The sequence below is a fragment of the Vitis riparia genome, chromosome 11 (assembly GCF_004353265.1).
Source record: "Vitis riparia cultivar Riparia Gloire de Montpellier isolate 1030 chromosome 11, EGFV_Vit.rip_1.0, whole genome shotgun sequence".
NCBI lineage: Eukaryota > Viridiplantae > Streptophyta > Magnoliopsida > Vitales > Vitaceae > Vitis > Vitis riparia.
The window spans coordinates 12,514,813-12,538,721 of NC_048441.1; the positions used below are offsets into that span (position 1 = coordinate 12,514,813).

Here is a 23,909-nt window from a genome sequence, read left to right on the forward strand (position 1 = left end):
ATAAAAAACAATAATATTTTTTTATTTTTCATTTTTAAAGATATTGAATCTTTTTGCTCTTATTAAAAGCAATGATAAAAATTTTGAGATTTTTCATCCAAATATTTTTTATCTTTTTGTTTTTATCTTTTAGTTTAATTTTCATTTTTTATTTTAAATTTATATTACCATTTCATCTACATTTTTCTCTTATTTTTAATTATTTTTTATATTTTCTACATTAACCATATTTTAAAAAATTTTAAAATTAACTATCACTTCACTTTATTATATATATATATATATATATCTTTTTAGCTTTTTAATTTTTAATGTTTTTATTTTAAAATTTTAAAAAATATAAATTTGTTAAAAAAAAAACTAAAATATGAAGTTCTAATATTATATTAATAATTTTTCTTATCTAGATAGACTAATGCAAAGTATTTTGACCCACAACAAGAAAATTGTCAATACAATTTTTTAGTTAAACTTTAAAAATTAAGTTTCAAATAAAATATATTATATAAAATTTTATCTAAAAATTATTGAAAGTGGTATTTAATTTTTTTTATTTATTGACTTTGAAACTTATCTAATTTTTTACTTGAAAGGTAATAGAACATGTTTACAAAAAAAAAAAAAAAAAATTAGTTTTTCATTTTTTAAATAACTGAGTATAAATATATTAAAAGAATTAAAGATAATCTTAGTAAAAATTTTGATAAATATGATTATAATTTTAAATATAGATTCATTTGGATAAAATTTCACAAAAAAAAAAAAAAATAGTGAAAAGAAATAACATTGCTAAAACTACAAAAACAAAATATGCAATTACAAATTTTTGATAATGAAATTTAAAAATAAAATTTGAAACAATTCTTGAGTGAGAGAATTTGAGTGGAGGGAAAATCTTTGAGTGGAAAAAAATAGGAAATTTTTTCAAAATCACTTGAAATTCTTAACAAAAAGTAGTCTTGTACACCCTTGTACAATTAGTAAATTTGTCTTATACAGTTAGTGTAATACCTTGTACAATAACTCAAAATTTTATTTTTTATGTGTTAATTTTTATAGGGAATGTGTTAATGAAATAGTTTGGCAAAAAAAAGAAAAAAAACTATCAATAATCGTTTTAATATCAAATTCAAGTTGTTTAAAAATCGTATAAAACCTATTAGGAGCCTTGTACACCCTTGTACACTTAGTACATTTCCCTTGTACAATTAGTATAATACCCTTGTACAATGACATAAATTTCATATTTATCCTGTATTTTCAAAAAGAGGCAATATAGAAAATAAAAATAAAAACTAGAAAATATTTTAAAACCAAGCAATACTCCATTTTGTTTATTTATAATTTAAAAATAAAAAATAATGTAAATTTTCAATTATTTATAAAAAAGTTTTAAAAAAATAAAAAATTAAAAAATGGTTAAATAAGAAAGAAGAGTGGCAAGTAGTAGAATAAAGACAAAAATGAGTCAAGTGGGTATTTTTGTCAATTACTATCTCATATTCTTTGACTTAAATATATGGATGGTTGGAGGACCAAATGTTAATTTTTGGGCCCAGTTGGACCCAAAAATCAATTCTCCCTATTTTTTTTTTTAATAAGTGGGTCATTTTGACCCAAAACTCCACTAAAACAGCCCAGGTCCGTTTTTGTTTCCCGCCAGCTTCATTTCCCGCCAATATCTAACTATATAAGTGGATATACAGCATAGAAAAAGGAATACAAATGAACAGAAGAAGCGCAACAGTTAACAGTCTCAGAGCTCCAAACCCTAGCGCCAATGGACCTTCAAAACCTAACAGACTACGAGCGTCGGAGGCTCGAGAACATTCGCCGCAACAAAGAAATGGTGGCTTCTCTCAAGCTCCACTCCAAAGCCGCCGCACTCTCTGAGGAAGCTAAGCGCCGGAGGTGTCTTTCTCTCTCTAGGTTCCTCTGTCTCGACTTGTTTTCTTCAAATGTCAGTCATTGATTTGTCTTTTCTGCCGCAGGGTTGAGTCGAAATCGAACAAAGTTAGCCCTAAAAAGAAGCCCAAAACGGAATCCCCAATTGTCATCCGGCGGTCCCTCCGAACCCGAGGGTTGCCACCGGATTTCTCATCTGGAAATGGGCTCAAAGATGAGTTTGTTGAGTCTATGATTAAGGGCCCCAAGTCGCCCTCTACGCCTGAGGGCTCCAAGTCGCCCTCTCTGCCTGAGGGCCCTCTTAGTATTAGAGATAGGGTATTTCTTGATAAGATTCTGGGTGTTTCAAAGGAATCTCAGTTGAGAAATTCAGATAACTGTTCTGCTGATGACGAGGTTGATGAAAAAAAACCATTGGATTGCTTGATTAAGAGGGAAAGTCGCGGGGGAGTTGAGGGCTCGGTTGATTTGGGGTCAATGACTTTGAATGCAGAAAATATATCAAGGATTATGCCTGGTAGAATAATGAATTTGAGGTTCTTTCCTTGTATTGACTCGACAATGATTGTTGCTGGTGACAAAAGCGGCCATATTGGATTTTGGGATGTTGATTGTGAAAAGGAAAGGGATGGGGTTTTCTTGTACCAGCCTCATGAGGATCCTGTTTCAGGGATTTTAATTCAAGAATTTTCCCAATCAAAGGTACTCTGAATTTTCATAATTTCTACTACTATTTTTTTTTTCACATATCTTGAATATTTACATTTAGGTTTCATTTTATTAGTCATAAAACCTTTTGGAGAAAGGATTGTTTATAGGCACTTTCTGGATTTATAGATAGAATACAAAACATTAAAGAAGGATGTTTGGGAATGAGAAGGCAAATGCTGTTTTGGCATTAGAATGAATAACCCGTACGGATGTGAAAAAGTAGCTGCAATATCTGATCTCCTAATCAAAATTTGTTTTCTTTAGTTATATATTTGTGCATTGGGCACTGAGAAGGCAACAACCTGATGGTTCCCTGCTTATTTATTACATTAATAGTGGATATGCTGGCTGATTTCATGTATTGTTGATGACCTACAATTGTTGAGTTTGATTTCAGATCTTTACGAGCTGCTATGGGGGTTCTATTCAATTGATGGACGCAGAGAAGGAGGTATTTGATAAGATATATTCCAGTGAAAGTGCTATATTTTCTCTCTCTCAACAACCAAATTATGTGAACTGCTTATATTTTGGAGAGGGAAATGGAGGGTTGAATCTCTGGGATATGAGGGCTGGAAAAGAACCTTCAAGCTCATGGCCTTTGCATGAATACAGGATCAACACTATAGATTTTAACATAAACAACCCAAACATCATGGCTACAAGTTCCTCAGATGCGACTGCCTGCATTTGGGATTTGAGAAAAATTGATTTAGATAAACCAAAAACTTTGAAGACGGTTAGCCATGCAAGGGCTGTGCATTCTGCATACTTCTCACCCTCTGGAAGCAGTCTTGCAACAACAAGGTATGTGGAGCTGTTTGAACTTCACTACATTTTTTTTTCAGCACATAATGATTTAATTTTCAACAAAAGCTCATACTTTAAGGTTTGCGAGGAAGGTTTGATGGTTGATACTTATGAAATTAATTCATGCTAAGTTGAGTACGAAGGGACTCGATGGGACTTTTTACTTAATGTCTTGCAATAAAAATTTTACTGCAAGAAGCAGTTTCAGATGCAGATTATGTGTAAGCAGATCCTTCTAATTTATTATTTCTCTGTGCCATGTAACACTCAGCAACCACCACTGATTCTTGTTTCTACAAGTTGGTCTGCATTTTCTGTAGAATTCAGAGATTGTTTTTGGTGTTTTATCCCCTAATGTAGCTATTACCTATCAAAAAAAAATAAAAATAATAATGTAGCTATAGATGTTAAAGATTCAGAGTTATTAATCAGCTTCCTGTGCTTATATATATGTGTGTATGTATATGTATATGATATATATATATATATATATATATATATATATATAAATTAAAATTCTTAATTTCCTTATAATATGCAGAATATTTCTTATATAACTGAATTTTTTTTTTCTGAGTCCAATATTAATACACACATAAGTTGCCCAAGGAAATTTAACTTGTTGATTTATTTATTTGGTGGTTCTTGCTTACTGATGTTTAATGTTTCAAACTCTTCATGTAGTGTTGAAAACAAAGTAGGTCTGCTTGGTGGAGTTAATTTTGAGGACTTATCTATGATTTACCATGAAAATCATATGTGCAGATGGATTTCTTCTTTCAGGTATGGCCTTAGCTAGTATGTCAAACATTGGTGTGACTTGTTCTTGCTAAAGCAATCTGCTTGATGTTCTATTGCATGTCTGAAAAGTTTTCTCGACTAGAGTTGTTCATTGTTTCTATATCTGTTTCAAGCATTTTCTTTGTGAAATCTATTGCCATTATGTGCATGTTGTCAGGTTGTCAGCTATTAGAACTTATGTATCTGCATTATAACTTTCCTTCTATTTTTCCACTTTCTAGAAGAACAAGTAGCACTGTAGCAGCCATAAAATAAATAAGTAAATAAGTTTTGCTTTAGGGAAATGACCAATTGAAACTTCATTTAAAATTGCCCTTTGTCAATGTTAAGCATCCTGCCTGTTAGGTACTGATTTTTCCTTCTGATTTTAGAGCCATGAGTGTAAAAAAAGTCCTTCAATATAGGAAGTTATTGGTATTCTAAAAGCAGGGTAAAAAAATTCTTTCATGTATTTAAGTCAAATTCTTTTAAAAAGTGTACAATGGTTAACCCAAGTGTTTGACTTTTGAGTTGAGGCTAAAGAAAAATAACTCAGGTAACAGCCTTGAGAATCAAACTGAGGAACAAGCTACCTTGTAAGGTTTGAGTTGTTGTGTACCCCAGACATCATGTTTAATCTCTTTGTGACAAAGTGGAACATTAAATTGCATAACACTAGTATATTAAAGCGTCTTCTTCCACTAGCCTTCCTAATTTCTTTGAAGAAAGATTTTATGTTCTTTATCATTGAATATCTGTTTACCTATTAAGTGTATCATTTGGGTGCCTTCTGCATATGCACAGAATTGCATGTCTTGCTCAAGTTGTAGGTTTTTTGGTGATTCTAAAGTTGTTATTTTACTAGAAACCCAACAGGAAAATGTTATTATGTTTTATGTCTCTAAATAGAACCTTCCTGTTGGGTCTCATTATAGTTTTAGTAGAAATTAGTTGAAACTATTGCTCATGCCAAGAAATGGAACAGACTATTAGGTTTCTCTTTCTCTCTTTTCTAAGTTCTTGTCAGGTGATCTTCTCAACCTATTTATGTTTTCATGTTGAGCTACATGATAGTAGCTCGGTTTGTAAATTTCTTAGAAGGGTTTTCCTGCTCTGGATCCAGGTATCTAGAACTTAAGACACTTTGACCACCTTGTCTGTCAAATAGTATGGTGAAATGTAGTTTGAATAAGTTGAATTTGCAGGAAACATGGTCTGAATTCATGATGTATATTACCAAAATTTCTTGTGAAAAAAAACTGATTATTGTAATCTTACAATAGGTATATAAATTAGGATCTTAATCTTGCAACTTTTGAAATTTGGATTGCGGTTTAACAGTATCTATTTTGTTTGTGGAAGCAGAGCCATATGGGGTTGGGATGATTCTTACCTTTTTATTGGCAATATGAAAAGAGGAGTTGATATTATCTCAACAGCTTGTAGAAAAACAGTTATGACTTTACAGAGTGCACACATGTCTGCAATTCCATGCCGGTTCAGTGCACACCCTTATACGGTTGGAATGCTAGCAGGAGCCACAGGCGGGGGGCAGATCTATATGTGGAAATCATGCTAGGATATCACTTTCTCTCAAAACCGGTGTATTTTATGATAGTGAGCCAAAAGATGCGTTTTCTACTTTCTAAAGTAAATCTTCTGGCAATTTGCTGTAAATTTTGCACATTGACAAGAAATTTCCTCACTGTATGTTAAAAGTAGTTTTTTGATGTACTATAGAACAAAAATCTGTTTTGAAATTTGGAATATTTTTAACTTGTTTGCTATGTTTTCAAATATTTTTTAAGTTTTAATTTTATATGTAGTACCTCGAAAATAAGGTATTATTTATATTTATCTTACTATTATTGTTACTATTTTTAAAAAAGGCCTTCAGAAAACATCTAAAAACATTTGAAAACAATGAAAATGCATTTTTAAAAAATATCATAATTTTTGTTTTTAAGAATAAAAAGTTGTTTTCTTTCTGCTTGTCAAATATTATTTCCTGTTTTTGTTTTTTGTTTTTAAAAGTCGAAAATTGTTGTTGAGAACATATGCCCTTAGGTTTTGCAGTACTGTTTTGGCAGTTGAATGCTGGCTTGAGCAATGGAAAATAAATCTCGAACTATTGTGGACTGGGCCTTGCAATGTTTTGAGAACTGGTTTACGCAAGGGATTCACCTTCGTTCCTTCCCCGTAAAGCCCTTCTAATATTTTACACTATCCTGGACTTTTTTTTTATGACAAAATAAGCCTAATTTTCCATGCAAGGGGTGGCAATGGCATAAACCTTTTTTTGCCCTTTTCGGGAAATTAGGTTCATTGACTGCAAAAAGAGTGGTCAAGAGTATTATAAGATGTTAATGGGACAAGCAATATTAGCAATAAAAGTGCTTATGATTGGTGAAATAGACAAGTGAATGAATGAGTTACAGCTGACTCACTCGAGTAACTGAGAGATAAGTAGCATATAATTTAATTTAAGGGAGGAGATAACAGTTGTAATTCGTAGAGAATTTTTAAATTCTCTCATTTTAATTAAGGAGAAAATAAATGAAATTAAATTGGGTTATGTTTGGTTCGAAGTGTTGAGAAAAGAAAAGCTTTAAAAAACAAACTTTCTCAAATTTGATTTCACTATAAAAAAAAAATTAAAAAACATATATATATAAAATTAAAATTAATTAAAAATTTATATATTTTCAAATTATTTATTTTTTTATAATAAATTAAATTAAGTTAAATGAATTTAAAATAAAATATAAAAATAATTTACTAACTTTAAATTTATATTTTATTTTTCTTTATTTTTTTTCTATTTTATTTCTTCAACATTTTCTCTTATATGTTTTTGAGAATCAAACATAACTTCTTATCTTAAGCTTTAAAGGAGTGTAGGAAACTTTTAGAATAAAAAAATGTATTTTAGAGAGTTCTAGATAACTTTTACTTATATAAGGGTTTCTAGATAATTCTAAAGTAAAGTAAAACCTTTGTGAGTCACCTTTAATTTAGAGAGCCCTAAACCGAAGGTACTAAAACACAACTCCTCTTTCCATCTTTTTTTTCTCCCTTCATCACTTCCATTTCAACTCTAAATCCTTCCTCATTCAAGCTATTTATCATAATTATTCTATTTTAATTTTGAATTTTTGTAAAAGAAATAGCGTATGTAAAAAAAGTTTGATTTTTTTTTTTTTTAAAAAACTATTTTTTAGTGCCTTGTGATTCTAAAATCTCTCATTTCTCTCTTTATTTTGGTTTGGAATCAATCCCGCAAATCCCGAACCTGAAGAGATCGAGACGAAATCACAAAAGAAAAGAAATTATGTATTAATAATTTCTAAGTAAATATTTAACACTTGAAACTAATTGAAATAAGAATTGTTGGTTGAATATAATTCTCAAAGAATTATCTTAAAAAATACGTTTGTTTCTAAAGCAATATATTGGAAAACTGGAAGCAGAACTGCTTACTTGGGGCCTGGGGGTTGTCTGCTCTCCGCCACTCTCCTCTCCTGAAAACCCTAGAATCCTGATTCTTATGCAGTGAGATGTTAATAAGAAGATTAGGTTTCCAACGACCGTACGGGCAGCCCTGGCGGCAGTGTGGTAATGGTGAATAACAATTAGATGGGTTTTTATTTGAGGTGAAAAGTGAAAACCTTGCCCAGCAATGCTATGCTATCTAAGTCATGAAGGTGACTGCTGATATACGTGTGTCAGACTCAGAAGAAGATATGTACAAGAGACCTGGGTTGTTGTCTCTATCATTCTTAGCTGTCTCTTCTTCTCAAATTCTGGATGCAAACCAGGTAAGCAACTATGACTCCTTGATGTTTGTGCTGTCAAATTTGTTCCAAAAGAGTGTTGGAGATGGTTTCATTTGACTTTTTTTACCCACTAAAAATTACAAAACCCTAGAAATTTTGGCAGAGTGTATGATGTTGTAAACCCCATCTGTTTCATATGACATGTGCAAAACTGTGCAACAATACATTGAGGAAAGAAATAGGTTCCAGTTTCATTGAGATCAAGGATGATGTTAGCCAGATTTTTATGAAGTATACATCATTATTTTCTCAAATTTTCCTATTTCTGCTTTGAGGAATGATTTTGTAAAATAAAACAGCATTTGCCACAGGTTCTATGTAAAATTGGGATTTGCTTTAGATTATTTAAGCTGATTTTCTTGTTCTCGAAAACATTTTCTAGTGTTATTTTATAAATCCTTGTTTTGTGCTTCTACCATGTAGGGATTGTAAATTTGCCAATGAGGTTTACTGGTTCTGAATTCGTGTTGGTCTCAAACAGAAAAATAGATTCATCTTCCTGTCTGAGTTCATATATTGACTGGTGGGTACTGGAAGCTCATGGGACTGTGGTTCTATTTTCTAACGTGGGGCACAGGGGTTGTGGATTCATTAGGAATACAGGTGGGAGCCTTTTTATTGTTATGCAAGTTCAGAAATGTGGGGATTTGTCTTGTCTGGGTGGTAAAATGGGTGTATCATGTATGGACCAGTAGATGGGTGGGAAAGAGGGTATTTCTGGGAGGACTAGGTGCAAGTCTGCATGAGGGACTCAAGGGAGTATCTTTGATCTACTAGGTGATGTTTTAACACAGTTGGGCCCTCTTTTGAGAAACGTAATTGTGACAGAACTTCCAACTTCTGCAACTGTTAGGAGGTTTTCAGACTTTATTGCTACCTATGGGTTTGTTGATTTGCTTGTGGAAGGAGGAAAATCCATATAGGTCAGCTACCAACGAAGGCAGTGCATGTCCAAATTGATGGTAGTGATGGTGGGAGGAACATCTTGGGGATGTGTTTGAGCTCATTCTTCCTGGACATGTGTTTGAATATCTGCTTTTGTTGCGTATCAGTGGATTGGGAAGGGGAAAATGCCCCTTTAGATTTGAATTATGTGGAGAGTATGTGTTTGAAAGTGGAAGACTTTAGGAGAACATGAAGATTTAATATGGAAGTTTCATTGCTTAAAAGGGCAAAGAGAATGTAACACTTAAAAATGTTCTTAGATATTGCAACTAGAAAGGCAAGACCATTGGAAAAAAATTAGGGAAGGGCCAGAGAGTGCATAAAAGAAGAGGATAAGGGGTTATTGGAGGTGTACGTGGGGTTTGGAAATGAGCATGGTGAGGAATATTGTAGATTGATGGAGATGGAAGTAATCTGTTGGTGATAAAAATATGGGGTGATTTGGCTAAAGTATGGGAATGGAAACATGAGGTTTTTTTGCTAGCTAGCTAATGTGCTTTGAAGATTTAACCACATAGGTAGATTGAAGGGCGACACAATGTGAAGGAATATTGAAGAAGAGATTGGAATTGGTGGAGTCACACCATTCTTCCATCCATTGTCCATTGGCATTTGACATTGTATTATGGAGACCAAATCTAAATGGTTTGGAGGTTAGTTCTTTAGACACAATCAGTAGAGTGTAGGTTGTGAGAGCTATTTGACATGAAACATGGGATGAAAAATAATAAGTTATGTCTATTAGATTGACTATACACACAGTTTATATAAGAGATTACAAGAGAAGAAATAGGAAACAAGAGACATATAAGAAACTAACTTATTCTTAAATCATAAAACTATCTATTTATAGAAATAGGAAACTAATAAAACTATCTATTTACAAAAATAGGAAACTAACATAATAGGAAAATAATTCTCCTATTCTATTTACAACTCAACACTCCCCCTCAAGCTGAGGAATAGATATCTTCCATTCCCAGCTTGAATACAAGATCGTGAAACGTTGAATTGTTCAGCCCTTTTGTTAGGATATCAGCTAATTGATGTTCTGATGGAACATAGGACATACACACTACTCCTTCCTCCAATTTTTCTTTGATGAAATATCTATCAATCTCAATATGTTTTGTCCTATCGTGTTGTATAGGGTTATGAGCAATATTGATAGCTGACTTGTTGTTACAATAGAGCTTCATAGGACCATCCCACTTGATTCTCAAATCATCTAGAATAATCTTTAGCCAAAGTAGTTCACACAACCCTTGAGTAATGACCCTAAACTCTGATTCTGCATACGACTTTGCTACCACATTCTGTTTTTTACTTCTCCATGTTACCCGATTTCCTCCAAGAAAAGTAGAATACCCTGTAATTGATCTTCGATCCACTAGGGAACCTGCATAGTCAGTGTCGGTGTATGCTTCTAAAGCAAGAGTATTGTTCTTCTTGAACAAAATTCCTTTCCCAGGGTTGCCTTTCAAGTAATGTAGCACCCTGTAAGCACCTTGAAGATGAGGTTCTCTTAGATCATGCATGAATTGACTGATCATGCTTACCGAGTAGGCGATGTCTGGCCGAGTGTGAGCAAGGTATAAGAGCCTATCAACCAGCCTCTGGTACATTCTTTTATCTACCACTGGTTCTTCTTTAGGTTCTCCCAACTTGTGGTTTGAATCCATTGGGGTAGAGACTGGTTTACACCTGATCTTCCCTGTTTCTGCCAATAAATTAGTCACATACTTTTGTTGAGAGATGAAGATCCCTTGTGTGGAATATGCCATCTCAATACCGAGGAAGTACTTCAGTTTCCCTAGTTCCTTTATCTCAAACTCTGTTGCTAATCTCTGCTTCACTTCATGCTTTTCTCTCTCATCATTTCCAGTCACTATGATGTTGTCAACATAGACTAGAAGAGCAGTTACTCCCCTTGCAGCCGGGTGCTTAATGAAGAGAGTGTGGTTACTTTGGCTTTGTTTGTATCTAGACTCTTTCGTGACTTTTGCAAATCTCCCAAACCAAGCCCTTGGAGATTGTTTTAGCCCATAAAGGGCCTTTTTTAGCTTGCACACCTTGTTACATCTGTTTCCCTCAAATCCCGATGGAATGTTCATGTAAATCTCTTCATCTAAATCATCATGAAGAAATGCATTCTTAACATCATACTGTAGGAGTTGCCAATTGTAGTGGGCAACCAGTGACAGCAGGATTCTTACAGTATTCATTTTTTGCAATTGGAGTAAAAGTCTCCTGATAATCAACTCCATAAGTTTGAGTGTACCCTTTGGCTACCAATCTTGTTTTATGTCTCTCAAGAGATCCATTAGCCTTATATTTCAGTGTGAAAATCCACTTACAATCAACAATGTTTTTCCCTTTCGGTCTTTCAACAATCTCCCATGTTTTATTCTTTTCTAATGCACTCATCTCCTCTCTCATAGCATCTTTCCATTCCCTTTTTGTCAATGCCTTAGAAACAATGTTAGGGATCATAGTGGTGTTTAGACTCACAATAAAATTGTTGTGGGATGGTGATAGATGCTTAAGAGACGCATAGTGTGATAGTGGATAGAGTGGTCAGTTAGTGTATTCTCTTGTGCCTTTTCTGACAGCAATGGGAAGGTCTAGGTCAAGGTTGTCTGTTGAGTTAGTGGAAGTTTCACCAGGTTGTGTATGTAAAGGTGGGTTTGATTTTACCGTGATTTCATTCCCAGGGTCTGAGTTGGATTCTTGGACCTGCTTTTGTTATGGAATGACCTTTTCCCTTGAATACAACTTAGGAAATTGTGGAAAATTGCCAGTGACACTGGCTGGAATAAGGGATGACTCAGGTTCTTTATCCATGGGTTGAGACATGAAGAAAGTCAAGAGGTTCAAAGGACTCACAAGGACTATCTTCCATCATTGAAATCTCCTCCTGAAGAGAGGACTTGGGGAAAAAAGGTTTATTTTCTGTGAAGGTGACATCTGTAGAGATGTAAAATTTTCTAGCTGAGGGATTGTAACACTTGTATCCTTTTTGAGTGGATGAGTAACCAAGGAAGACACATTTTATGGCTCGGGGGTCTAGCTTGTCTCTATGTTGGCTATGGACATGAACAAATGCAGTCCACCCAAATACCCTAGGAGTGAGCCTATTTGAGGTTCTGAAGTATTGATAGAAACTCTTAAGTATCTCTACGGGGCTTTTGTTGTCTAACACTCGTGAGGGAATTCTATTTATCATGTATGTGGCAGTAAGAACAAATTTCCCCAATAGGACTTAGAAACATTCCCTTGAAAGAGTAAGGCTCGGGTTGTGTTGAGTAAATGCCCATTTTTCCTCTCGGCTACCCCATTTTGTTGGGGCGTGTTAACACATGATGAGTCATGGAGAATGCCCTGTGATTGAAAATAGGGTGACAAAATCTGGTTGAAGTAATCTCTAGCATTGTTTGTTCTAAAGCTTTTTATTTTAACCCCAAATTGGTTTTGAACCATTGAGTGAAAATTAGGTATGACAATGCTAACATCAGATTTTTGTTTAAGAAGAAAGATCCATGTAACCCGAGTACAGTCATCAATTAAGGATACAAACCAACGAGCCCCAAAAACATTAGGTATAGTTGAAGGACCCCATATGTCACTATGAATCAAATGAAAAGGATGAGAACTTCTTTTATTACTAATAGGAAAAGATACACGAGTATGTTTTGCCAATTCACAAGTTTCGCAATGAAACTCAGAAATATCTAATCCTTGAAACAAATGAGGAAACATGACCTTTAAAACCCTAAAAGATGGATGACCTAGATGTAGGTGATACAACCAAATGGTATCTTTATTTGGGGAACTGAGAAAAGATAACGACAAATTATTACTAGTTTTCTGAGATGATTTAAGGTGGTAAAGACCTCTCCTTTCCTTAGCAAGTCCAATCCTCCTCCCTAAGCCTTGTTCCTGAAAAACACAATAAGAAGGGAAAAAAATAGCAGAACATTTAAGATCATGGGTAAGCTTTTGAATGGAAACAAGGTTGACCGACAATTTTGGTACATGGAGGACATTTTTAAGAATAAGGGTAGGTGTGATGTATATGTCTCCAAAACCTGCAACGATAGCTAAAGAGCCATTGGCCACTGCAATTTTCTTGTTACTTGGGCTTGGGGTATAAGTATGAAAAAGTTTAGATTTGGAGGTCATATGGTCTATGGCACTGGAGTCTCTATTATCCAAGAGTCATCATAAACTCTGTGTGAGTTATTTATGCAAAAAGAGAGTGAAGGTATACCTGAAAGAGCCAAAGAACAAGTTCCAGTAGGTTTGTCAAGAGATCCCAACAAGCTTCTCAGTTTCTCCATTTCTTCACTATTGAACAAGTTCCAGTAGGTTTGTAAAGAACACATGAATAAAAAAAAAAATTCAGCTATGAAGGCCAGAAAAATGGCGATGAAGGCCAAAATGATGCCTAGGTCTTAAAAACCTACAACTTTGATACCATGACACGAAATATGAGATAAAAAATAATAAGTTATGTCTATTAGATTGACTATACACAGTTTATATAAGAGATTACGAGAGAAGAAATAGGAAACAAGAGACACAATAGGAAACTAACTTATTCCTAAATCATAAAACTATCTATTTACCGAAATAGGAAACTAATAAAACTATCTATTTACAGAAATAGGAAATTAACATAATAAGAAAATAATTCTCCTATTCTATTTACAGCTCAACACTATTGATGTTGAGGAGGTGTAAGGAGCTCATAAAGATGTGAATGGGGATAAAGCTTGAGGATTAATTAGGTTGTGAATAACTTTTTGCTAGTATGATTCAGATTGGGAAGTAGTGAAAAGAAAGGTTATGGAGCTCTGAATGTCCCATGCAACTGGGACTTCAGAATTTTGAACACTTCATTCATTATGTTAGTGACAAAGAAACCGGGAGTGGAGAAGCTTAAGGACTTTAGGCCAATTTGGGGATATGTTCAAGCATAGTTTTAAAAAGCTTGCTTTACTAGCCATAACTCCATAGTCATCAGATAGTATAAAAAAAGGTGATTTATTCATTCTCTATTGCCCATACATAGAGTTTAACAATCTAGACTAAGGAATTTGAAAGGTCTTCTCATTTGAAACACGTCATTGGTATTAGCCTTCTTATTGGCCACTCATCAAGCAAAGACCTTGACCTTTGATAGGGCCTTTGATTTCCAAATAAAATTAGCAGTAGTGAAGAGAACTAAAGTTGATTGCTTTGATAAGGCCAGAATTTTATTTATTTTTTTAATCGAAAATAAGCTAGAAGATGAAAAAGACCAATGTCTCACATTTGAGGATGATGGTGATAGGTCAACACTATTGAGAATGGACATGAATATTTCAAGATCCTCTATTTTTTAATTAGTGAGATTTCACTAAAAGTTAAAATTCCAAGAAAAAGAGGGAGAGAGTTTTAGGATAGATGAAATAGGGGAATTTCAAATTGATGAAACTCTATAAGACTCAGAAATTGCAAAGCCAAAGATTGAGTCCTCTTTTGTAAGTCTTCCTATAATAAGATTTTTGTCCCATTTTCCTTCAAAATATGGTATGATTAGAGAAGTCATGGAAGACCTGAGAAATGGCCTTCCAAGGGCAACAATCTGACCACCTAACTAAAATGTTTGCATCCTAACCGTTTGAATGCTTTTCATAGTTTCTCAAGATAACCTTGTGCCAAAGAGTAGTGCACTCCATTGGAAACTGTCACAACCACTTCCTTAAAAAGACCCTATTTCTCAAAGAAATGCTCCCAAACCCAACCCTCCTTCATCCTTAGGCTTGTACACTTGATCCAACTAATGAGATGATCTCTCTTCCCCCCATAAACCTTAACTAAAGAAAATTCCTTTGCATTTTCTCAAGCTTTGTTGCCACTGAAGAAGGAATCTTGTATAACGGGAGGAAATAGCTAGGGATGTGAGATAAGCAAGACTGAATTAGAGTTATTCTTCCGCTTAAGGACAAAAAAGACATTTTTCCATCCATGTAGTCTCCTTGAAATTTTGTCTATGACTGGGTCCCAAAAGACTCGAGCCTTGGGATTCCTTCCTAGTGGAAGACACAAATAGACTAAAGGCTAGTTGGAAACTTTGCATTCTAACATGAAAGCCAATGTAGCAACTCGATCGTGACTCATATTAATGCTTAACATAGTGCCCTCTTTGTGTACTTTGTGTGCCTTTTTCAAGCGCTTTTAATATATTTTCTCTGTTTACTTATAAAAAAAAAAAAATTCTTAACATAGTGCTCTTGTTTAGATTGATCTTAAGTCTTGAAATATAGCCAAAAATCAACAAAATGATCTTAAAATTTTGCAACTCTTCATCTCTAGCATTAGAAAAGAAGATAGTGTTGTCTGCAAATTGCAAATGAGACACCTTAGTTTTGCTTCTCCTCACTAGAGAGCCTTCTAAGAATACCACAATCCTCTGCTCTAACTAGCATTCTGCTTAAAACATCTATTGCAATTGGTGAAAAGTAAAGGAGAAAGAGGATCTCCTTGCCTTAAGCCTTATGGTCGCTTTAAAGCATCCCTTGGCATTTTCATTCACTAAAACTGAAAAACTTGTTGAGGACATCCCCTCATTCATGATCTCTATCTAGTATTAAAACCCTTTCTATCAAGAGCATGGTTGAAAAAACCCAAATCCACATGGTCATAGATCTTTTCAACTTCCTGAGGAAAAGAAATCTGTGATACTTGTAGCACCGACAGCATATGGGAGATGATTTTAACCACTGGCCAGTTGGTAAGAACATCCCAAAATGGTGCTGTGTGTATAATGGGGATGGGGAGAGTGCTGATCAATTCCTTTTTCATTATAAAATGGCTAGCAATTTATGGGTTATGAGTTTAACCCTCCTTGAGGTGTGACTTTGGTGTGTTTGTACATGTGCCATGAGTCAGGCTCTATTTGGTTGGCTTGGAAAGTTTGTTGACAGAAGAAGGAAAGTGCAGAGGACGAAACCTTTATGTTGTCTTGGTGCACTTGGAAGGAACACAAATAATAGAAGTTTCACTGGAAAATTGGCGTGGAAACTGGAAGGAAAATATGTCGAGATTCTTATTTATCTGGGCGAAGGTCGATCAGTCAGTAGATGACCTTTCTTGGAGTTCAGTGACAGTTTGAGTGGAGATTAATATGTTTTTCCTTTTTTCTTTCTGTTTCTTGATGCCTAGACGTAAATTGTACTGCTCAGTTACTTGCCTTCAATGTTTACATTTTTCAATATATGTTCTATGCTAATATCTACAAAAAGAAAAAATAAAATTGGTTGCATAGCTTGTTTGCTATTGCTACATAAGGCAGAGATGAAGATTTTATTGAAATTTATAACTAGTGCTTTTGGAGGTCATAAATTGTGAAATTCTAACTTTAGGAGCTGTACTTTCTATTTGTTGCATCTTTAAACATGTCATTATTCATTCTTTTCTATTTTGGTCTCATTTCCAATGCATGTGGAGTGACACTTTTTTTTCTGAGAAGTATAATTTTTATTACTTTAAAGAAACCTATTATTATGATCCTTGGAAAGGCAAAGGTACAGAGTTATAGTGTGAGCTACAAGGCATGGCCTTTTATCATATTTACTAGTATCACAGAGTTCTGTTGCTTAATCAAAAGCTCATATCCAAACTGAGGTTTATCATGTATGTATTGCAGGCAGTAAAGCAATATGAAGCAACAAAGAAAAAGTCCCAAGACCAGTAAAAATATTTAAGCAAACACCTCTGCCTGTCATCTTTACTGCAGTACACCATAGTAAGTCAGCATTTTTTTATTGAACAACTGCAGTAACTGCAGAAATATTGTACTAGTATTCCATTGATATTCCTTGAGCTTATTGTTTGAGTTGTCTGAGTGCTACAACTAGATGTTGAGACAGAGCTTTCTTGCATTTCCTTCATATGGGATTGGAAATAGGTTTTGAACTCACCAAGTTAAGATAAACACAGCTTTTGTCAACCTTCCTAGTTTGTTTTGATTAAACATTTATTGTGTTGAATGCTTCTGCCTAAACCATCAATTGTTGTGGGGTTCATCAAGGGAGAGGAGAATCAAGTTTCACACCTTGTGTTTGCCGATGATACCCTTCTTTTTTGCAAGGATGATGTAGAGCAGCTGAAATATTGGAAATAGATTGTCATTTGTTTCGAATTGGTGTCAGGCTGAAATATTTGAAATATTGAAAATAAATTTTAAAAAAAATGAAATTATTCCAATAGGGGAGACAGAGGATGTAAATAGAGCAACTTCTCTTTTTGGATGCAAAGTAGGAAAGCTTCCTACTTCTTACCTAGGTTTACCCCTTGGGGTCCTTAATAAACATTGTGGTGTATGGGACTCAATTGAGGAGAGATTTAAAAGGAAATTGGCTGCTTGGAAAAACATTACCTTCCTAAAGGAGGAAGACTAGTTCTTATAAAGAGCACTCTTTCAAATCTCCCTATCTATTTTATGTCCCTCTTTGTAGTTCCTAGAAAAGTGAATGTTAGATTAAAGAGAATTCAAAGAGACTTTTTGTGGGGAGATTTGGGAGATAGGAGAAAGATCCACTTGTAAAATGGCTAGATGTGTGTAAGGCTAAAAATTGTGGAGGATTGGGGCTAAGAAGACTGGACAGTCTCAATCGAGCTTTGTTAGGTCAATGGTTATGGAGGTTCTCTATTGAGTATGAGCTTGTGGAGGAAGATCATTTGTGGAAAATTCTGGGAGTTGGAGGGGGGTTGGACTACTAGAGTATGGAGGGTTTCCTTTGGGATGAGCCTTTGGAAGGACATTAGAAAATGATGGGAAGAGTTTAGTGTTAGAACTTCTACCCGTTTAGGAAATGGTAGTTGTACAAGTTTCTGGTGAAACATTTGGGCGAGGGACTTTAAGCTGAAAGATGTTTGCCTTACCCTTTTTAAGATAGCATCCCTAAAAAATGCTACAATTGTAGAATTATGGAAAAGAGAAGGAGATGAAGAGGGGTGTTGGGAGGTACACTTTAGAAGACCCTTCCAAGATTGGGAGGTAGAGGAGCTGACCAGGGTTCAAAATCTCGGTCGATACCGGTACGACTTGACCGAGTCGAATCCGCCTCGACCATGGCCGGTACTAGACCAATTCCTGAGTTGGCTATTTTGTCAGCTTGTGAACAAACTCAGTTGAATTGAAGATAAATGAATAGTCTCGGAGTGAATCCCATGGAAACGTTGAGACAACTCCAAAATCATGTTGAGACTAAGCTATTTGGGTAATTGGTAATGGAAAAAAAAGGTAATATTGGAGTAGAAATGGTGGAGAAGATGAGAGGATCAAAACCCATGAAAATGAAAAATACAGATTATAGAGAGTTAGAACCCTGCATCTGGGAGTCGCTAGCGAGGTTGAAGAAGCACGCTTGGTTGTTCGGATCCCCCAAGTTCCCGTCAGAGATGGAACTGAGCGACATGAGGAGGAGGCAGAGTCGTCGGACTCTGGCACCGTTGTTATCGACGGAGAACGACGGTGAGGTGGCTGATGAAAGTGGGAGAAGAAAGAAAGTGGGTCTGCGGAGGAGCTGGTTGAGAGGAGAAATGGGTATATTGAGAGAGAGATAGGTGTTTGATTGGTCAATGAGGGTTATGGGTATTTAAGAGAGATGAGGATTTGGGTTTTAAATAATATGTATTTGTTTTTTAAGTGGATAATGAGTATTTGGTGGGGATTTGAGTTTAAATAATTTGATGAAAATTATAATGATAAAAAATGAATAATGAATATTAGACTTATATCAAATAAATAGGAAATGAGTATTTATATAAAAATTAAAATTAATGAATATATTTATAAGAAAAATTATATTTATTTTTTTAAAGATGAATCATGGTTTTGTTTTTTTAATAATTAAAAATATTTTTAAAAAAATTCAAAATATTTAATTTAAACAATTTTTTTATAAAAAAAAAAATTTACTTTTTATTATTTTCATCTTCAATAAGAAACATTTATTATCAAGTGATTAAATTAAAATATTTTAAAGATTTTTAATATTATTATAAATCATCCCAAAAGTATGCTTTTATTATAATTTGAATAATTTGAATATAATAGAAGTTTATTTTATTAATTTTTCACTCTACTTATTTGTATTTAATTTTTTAATAATTTTTATAATTTTTTAAAATTATTTTGAGCTCTTAAATTAGAGTTTTTTACGTATCACCCGATACCGATCCGAGATACCGAGATCGATGTGCCTCAGGATCTCCCGAGTCAATGATCGATACTGTGACTTTGAACTATGGAGGTGACCCATTTTTTGAGATTTCTTTACTCGTTAAAGATGCAAGAAGGTGAAGACACTTTATATTGGAAAGAAGGTAGAAGGGGAATCTTCAATGTCAAGTCTTATTATTGTTCTCTAAGGATGGAGAATAATGTAGTCTTTCTTGGCAAGGAGATTTGGGGATCCCATGCTCCTCTTAGAACTTGCTTTTTTGCTTGGGAAGCTATTTGGGGGAAGATCTTAACTGTAGATATTTTAATGAAGAGGGGATGACAAATGGTTAACAGATGTATTTTGTGTAAAGATAGTGAAGAATTAGCCGATCACATTTTGATTCATTGTGCCAAGATAAGAAAGCTATGGACCTTTTTGTTTGTCCTTTTTGGATTGGTTTGGGTATTCCTAGACTAAGTGAGAAGTCTCCTCCTACAATAGAAAGTTAAGGGGCTTCAAAAGAAGAAAAGAACAGTTTGGCATTTGGCTCTCATTTGTTTATTATGGTATATTTGGAAAGAGCACAATCTAAGGACTTTTGTAGATGAAGAGCTCTCTAACCAAAGTTTAAAGGATCTATTCTTTTGGACACTTTTTGAGTGGTCTAAAGATTCTTTGGAGTTGAAGTTCCCCTCTATGTTGAATTTCCTAGATAATCATTTTTGTGGTTAGCGTTGCTTTGTTTGTCAGTGTAGAACTTCTTTGTTTGAGGTGCGCTTTGGGCTGTTTCAATGTATATTGCCTGTATACGTAGGGCGCCCCCCCTCTTTTTTGGTGTTTCTTAATACATGCTTTTGTTGTCTATCAAAAAAGAAATAATACCCTGGGAACCATATGAAGCATGGACCTTCTATTAGTTTCTTTTTCAACTTTCCTTGCTTTTGCTCTTAATGAAATTCTCACATGATAAAAATAGGTGAGCACCCCAGCTATCAACAACCATGTTATGCAGGATGACTTTCAAAGCCTTGAAGCCAAAGGAATTCTTTCAGAAGAAGATGGCAAAATATGTGTAGAAATAAGAAAAAGGAAATAAGGAAAATGGTTTTGAGAGAAAGTGCAAGAGGGAGATTGTTTGGAGGGGTTATCTTTTAAATTAAGGTGGCAAGCTGTATAGAAATAAGTACAAAAAGGTTTTAAGAAAGAGAGAGATAGTTCCAAAAGGCAGGCCTCTTGATGAGCACAAGTCTTCTCCACTAAAGTGAGAGGCTGCCTCTTCCAGCAGAAAAGCCTTTTCATAATCATCCTTCCATAGGATCCCTTACAAATATGACTTCAAAAGAATTACCCAACAACTTTCCCAAGTAGGTGGACAGGAGCTGGCCTGCTCTGCACCAAGTGACCAAAACTTCCACTTGTGAACTGGGCATATAGGAATCTGCTTAGTTGTCTTAAAGTTAACTCTTGGGCACTTTCAAAGTGCTATTAAGGTATAAAACGCTAATCCCCATTTGCTTCACAAACAAAAGCACACCATTAGTGAAAAGCTAACTGTTAAGTCACAATCCCTTGGCCCCTCCTTCCTCCCACCTTAAAACCATGGATAACCACCCTCCACCACTCAACCGATAAACAAACTCAACATTGCCATCACCAAAATAAAGTGGTAGGTAGAAAAAGAATTCCTTTACCTTAAATTCTCAAACTGTGCAAGTAATCAGTAGGTGTCCCATTAACCCATACAAGAAATAAAGTTATATAATTTGATCATTAGATAAAGTTAACAGAGTAACTTGCTTCCCAATTCAACCAGCCTAAGAAACTTCTAGAAGAGTTTATTTTGAGAGTCTTTTCAATGTGCAAAGGTCGGTAGGTGGTCCATTAATTGGTTTGACTTGAATAATAATGAGCCATACAATGAATATATGTTATACTTTATCCAAGAGGGGGATGGTGTTCTCGGGAAGTGAGAGAGGCGTATGGTGTGGGGCTTTGGAAAAGGATAAGGATGGATTGGGACTTTGTGGGTTCTAGGATTTCCTTCCTGGTAGGAATGGGAGGAGGGTGAGATTTTGGAGGGATAGGTGGTGCGGGGATTCTCCGTTGTGTGTGTCCTTCCCTTCCTTGTTTGCTTTAACTGATGATAAGGAAGCGTGGGTGGTGGATATTTGGGACCCCTTGGCTAAGGGGGGTTGGGGGGATGGAACCCTTGTTTCTCAAGAGCCTTTAATGATTGGGAGGTGGAAAGCTTCTTGGAGCGGCTAGATGGGAAGAGAGTGCAAGGAGATGTGCAAGACATGGTGTTTTGGACTGAAACAAAGAGTGGAAAGTTCTCGATCAAATCCCTCTACTATGCTCTTAAGCCAGGCAGCCCTTCTCTTTTTCCTTCAAGTTGCATTTGGAACGTGTGGGTGCAACCCAAGATTAGCTTCTTTTCTTGGGACATGGGCAAAACTATAACCTTGGATTTAATTCAAAAAAGAGGGTGGGCCTTGGCAAATAGATACTTTTTGTGTCATGAGAAGGAATAGATTATAGACCATCTTCTTCTTCATTGTACGAAAACAAGGGTCTTATGGGATTTGCTTTTTACTTTGTTTAGGGTGTCATGGGTGCTGCCTTCCTCAGATAAAGAGACTCTCCTTAGTTGACATTGTTCATTTGTGGGCAAAAGCGGAAGAAGGTGTGGAGAGCAACTCCTCTTTACATATTTTGGACGGTTTGGAAGGCGAGAAATAGATTGACCTTCAATGATGATGTGTTGTTAATCCAGAGACTCAAATACTTTTTTGTTTTTTCCCTTTGGTCAGAGGCCAAGTTGTTTATAGTTGATTGCCCTCTAACTATAATCAGTTTTTTTTATTGGTTAGGCTCTAGCTAAAGTTGTTTTTTGACCCAACTGGGTGCTTGTTTTTTTTTATAGGCAAACACACAACAAAAATATATTAGAAAAGGGCGCCTTAAGGCTGACCCAAGCATACAGGATGTATACAAGAGGCGCCAAAAGGCACAAAAAGAAAAAGAGATACAATACCCGCCCTCAACTAGCGCCTAGCTAATCAAAAAAATTAATCAAAGGAAGAGGACCTCATTTACAACCGATTTAGTCCACAGCCAAAGATTACAAACAAAAGAATCTTCAACCTATGAATTGATAACTCTTCATTATCAAAAGCTATCCTGTTTCTTTCCTTCCAAACCGCCCAAAAAATGCACAAAGGGGCTGCGTTCCACACCTTCCTACGCTTCTTGCCCAACTTAAAGCCACACCAACCACTAAGAGTATCTCTAATCGAAGAAGGGAGGACCCAAGTAACACCAAACAAAGCAAACAATAACTCCCATAACCCTCTTGCCTTAGAGCACTGAATAAGAATATGATCAATTGACTCTTCTTCCATACCGCAAAGGAAGCATCTGTTAGCTAGAGACGACCCTCTTTTTAAGTTGATCCAAGGTTAGCACCTTACCCAATAAGCTTCCAAGCAAAGAAGCTCACTTTGGTAGACACACAAATACTCCAAATATTACTATAAGGGAACTGAACATCTCTTCTTGAAGCTAGCGAACTATAAAGGGACTTAACTGAGAAAATCCCATCTTTAGTCTCTTCCACAGCATTCTATCTTCCAAAAGAGGATTAAGCCTCCTACCCCGGATTGTCAGAAGTAATCTCTCCACCTCCACCTCCCAGTCATTAAAGGACCTAGAAAAGCTAGGATCCAAACCCTTCATCTCCCGAATGATCCCATAACTCCACTAGCCATGCCTCTTTAGATGAAGCAAAAGGCATACAAAGAAGAAACAAATTACTGAGAGAGAAATTCCCACACCAATTATCATTCCAAAATTTCACCCTTCTACCATTCCCCACAGAAAAGACAACTTTGTTTTGCAAGAGAGCTCCTTCCTTCCTTATTTCCTTCCCACAAGCCTACTCCAAACCCCTCCCTAACTTCTCTAGTATACCAGCCCCTCTTCCTCCCCGAACTTCCTACTAATGACTTGCCTCCAAAGAGCCTCCCTTTCATTCACAAACCGCCAGTTCCATTGCATAAAGGGCTCTATTGAGAGTAGACAAACGTCTACTCCCAAGCCACCTCCTTATGTCCGAGCACACGGAATCCCAATTTACTAGATGAGGCTTCCTCTCCAAAGCTCCTCCCCCCACAAAAAATCCCTTTGAATTTTTCCAATCTTAAACTAACCACTCTTGGCATTCGAAGTAAAGACATCAAGTATATGGGCATACTGACAAAGTACTCCGAATTAGGGTAATTCTACCGCCTTTGGAGGTATAATTCCTTTTCCACAAGGCAACCTTCTCCGAAATCTCTCTCCACCCCATCCCAAACAGCCACGAACTTGTGATTTGCCCCAAAGGATCCCCAAGTAAGAATTTGGCAGCTTTCCCACTTTACAACCAACCTCAAAAGCCAAAGCCTCCAAATTCTCTACTCTCCAACCGGCAAAATCCGCTCTTATCCAAATTAATCCTCAATCCTGATATGGCTTCAAACCACATCAACAACCAGCTTAGATAGCCATCTGATCTTGGGAAGCTTCACCAAAAAACTAAAGTATCATCGGCGAACAGCAAATGAGATACCACAGCTCCGTCTCCACTTCTCCTTTTATCCTACATCCCGAAAGAAACCCCTCACTGCTCTAAGGATGAGCCTACTAAAAGCCTCCATCCCGATAA

The 23,909-nt window shown here is 35.5% G+C and overlaps 1 protein-coding gene and 1 long non-coding RNA gene across 2 annotated transcripts; both read left to right on the forward strand.

Annotated features, from left to right (window-relative positions):
- The first annotated feature begins 1,739 nt into the window (after window positions 1–1,739).
- Window positions 1,740–5,936, forward strand: LOC117924680 (WD repeat-containing protein 76). Its single transcript, XM_034843382.1, has 5 exons — window positions 1,740–1,911; window positions 1,992–2,607; window positions 3,014–3,423; window positions 4,111–4,209; window positions 5,572–5,936. The coding sequence occupies exons 1-5, from the start codon at window positions 1,781–1,783 to the stop codon at window positions 5,783–5,785; spliced, it is 1,470 nt and encodes a 489-aa protein (XP_034699273.1). The 5' UTR covers window positions 1,740–1,780; the 3' UTR covers window positions 5,786–5,936.
- A 1,338-nt stretch (window positions 5,937–7,274) lies between these two features.
- On the forward strand, window positions 7,275–21,646 carry LOC117924587. Its single transcript, XR_004652818.1, has 3 exons — window positions 7,275–8,024; window positions 16,681–16,779; window positions 20,181–21,646. It is a non-coding gene; the product is annotated as an uncharacterized LOC117924587 (long non-coding RNA).
- Window positions 21,647–23,909: the final 2,263 nt, after the last annotated feature.

Bases quoted from the DNA above. Each gene is read 5' to 3' on its own strand.
- LOC117924680 (XM_034843382.1), top strand. From the start codon at position 1,781: ATGGACCTTCAAAACCTAACAGACTACGAGCGTCGGAGGCTCGAGAAC. The intron at 3,424-4,110 runs GTATGTGGAGCT...CTCTTCATGTAG, and splicing joins AGCAGTCTTGCAACAACAAG to TGTTGAAAACAAAGTAGGTC. The intron at 4,210-5,571 runs GTATGGCCTTAG...TTGTGGAAGCAG, and splicing joins AGATGGATTTCTTCTTTCAG to AGCCATATGGGGTTGGGATG.